The following is a 1,177-nucleotide window of genomic DNA, read 5'->3' as shown; positions in this document are numbered from 1 at the left end:
GGTGCCGGGTGCCGAGGGCAGCCGGGCGCGCTCACCTTCCTGTGTCCCGGCTCCTTCTCGCTGGCGTTGGAGGGCTTGCGGCGCAGCATGGTGCTGGGGCCCGGTGGCAAGGGTGCAGTGTTCGGGCAGCGCCTGGCACGGCACGTACCGAAGCACCGGCACCGAGGCCGGGAAGCGCACAGGAAGCCGGCGGTCACATGAGAGATGCTTGCAGCGGCGCAGCTCGGGCGCTCACCTTCCTGTGTCCCGGCTCCTTCTCGCTGGCGTTGGAGGGCTTGCGGCGCAGCATGGTGCTGGGGCCCGGTGGCAAGGGTGCAGTGTTCGGGCAGCGCCTGGCACGGCACGTACCGAAGCACCGGCACCGAGGCCGGGAAGCGCACAGGAAGCCGGCGGTCACATGAGAGATGCTTGCAGCGGCGCAGCTCGGGGTGGCTGGCGGGTGCGCAGGCTGGGGCAGGAGGAAGGAAACCCTCCACGAAGCTGCTGCCTTGCCCTGGGCCCCCGGGGCGGGGATGCCTGCCTGCACCCTGCCAACCCTCCGCGATGCTGCTGCCCCTCGGTGGTGCTGCTGGTGGGCACCGCATCCCCGCCATGCAAAGGATGAAGGTCCCCAACCCCTCCGCCGTGCCCACTCATTCTCCCTGCCAGCACATGATGGCCAAGCCCTCCGTGTGACGCTTGGTCCGGGATGTCCCCTGCATCCACAGGTCCTCCTGGCTGGGCATCGAGCCCAGGTGGGACGTGCGCATTGGCACCCTGCCACCGGCACCCTCAGGGCAGTGGGGATGGCCCCGGTCGGGCTGGCTCCCTTGCACCCTCTTGCTCTGGTTCCCCCATCTCTGCTCCCAAGAATTAAAATCTATCCTGAAACTGCTTCCTCGACGCTGGTGCTGACTTGGCTGCCCCAGGGCAGGGCAGACGGCACGGGCTGGGTGACACGTGTGGGGCCGGGGGCCACGTGGGGCCAGACCCCAGCCCCACACCAGCCAGCAAGGCGGTAAGCAGGCTGGCAGCACACCAGGCTGCCGCAGCAGGGCACAGCAGCGTGCGGGCACCCGCTGGTGTTGCTGATGTTTAATCACAAACAAACAAATGGAAAACAAAAAAAAAAAGGAAGTGAGTGGCGGGGAGAAGAAACAGCCGCGGCAAGGGGCGCGCTGGCGCGGGGGCGAGCGCG

The 1,177-nt window shown here is 68.0% G+C and overlaps 2 protein-coding genes across 2 annotated transcripts in view; both read right to left on the bottom strand.

Moving 5' to 3' along the window:
• The window catches only part of SASH3 (SAM and SH3 domain containing 3), a 7,630-nt gene extending 7,437 nt beyond the window's left edge, over positions 1 to 193 (bottom strand). Inside the window, exon 1 of the mRNA XM_009284600.1 lies at positions 36 to 193. Within this exon, the coding sequence (XP_009282875.1) occupies positions 36 to 89 (54 nt within the window). The 5' untranslated portion in view covers positions 90 to 193. The remainder of the gene's footprint in view (positions 1 to 35) is intronic.
• Positions 194 to 632: 439 nt separating this feature from the next.
• The window catches only part of XPNPEP2 (X-prolyl aminopeptidase 2), a 7,037-nt gene continuing 6,492 nt past the window's right edge, over positions 633 to 1,177 (bottom strand). Inside the window, exon 20 of the mRNA XM_019473482.1 lies at positions 633 to 839. Coding sequence (XP_019329027.1) covers positions 633 to 839 — 207 coding nt within the window. The remainder of the gene's footprint in view (positions 840 to 1,177) is intronic.

Source organism: Aptenodytes forsteri, unplaced genomic scaffold (assembly GCF_000699145.1).
Source record: "Aptenodytes forsteri isolate BGI_AS27 unplaced genomic scaffold, ASM69914v1 Scaffold455, whole genome shotgun sequence".
NCBI lineage: Eukaryota > Metazoa > Chordata > Aves > Sphenisciformes > Spheniscidae > Aptenodytes > Aptenodytes forsteri.
The sequence above is the reverse complement of the archived record's forward strand: the minus strand, read 5'-3'. Positions and strand labels throughout refer to the sequence as shown.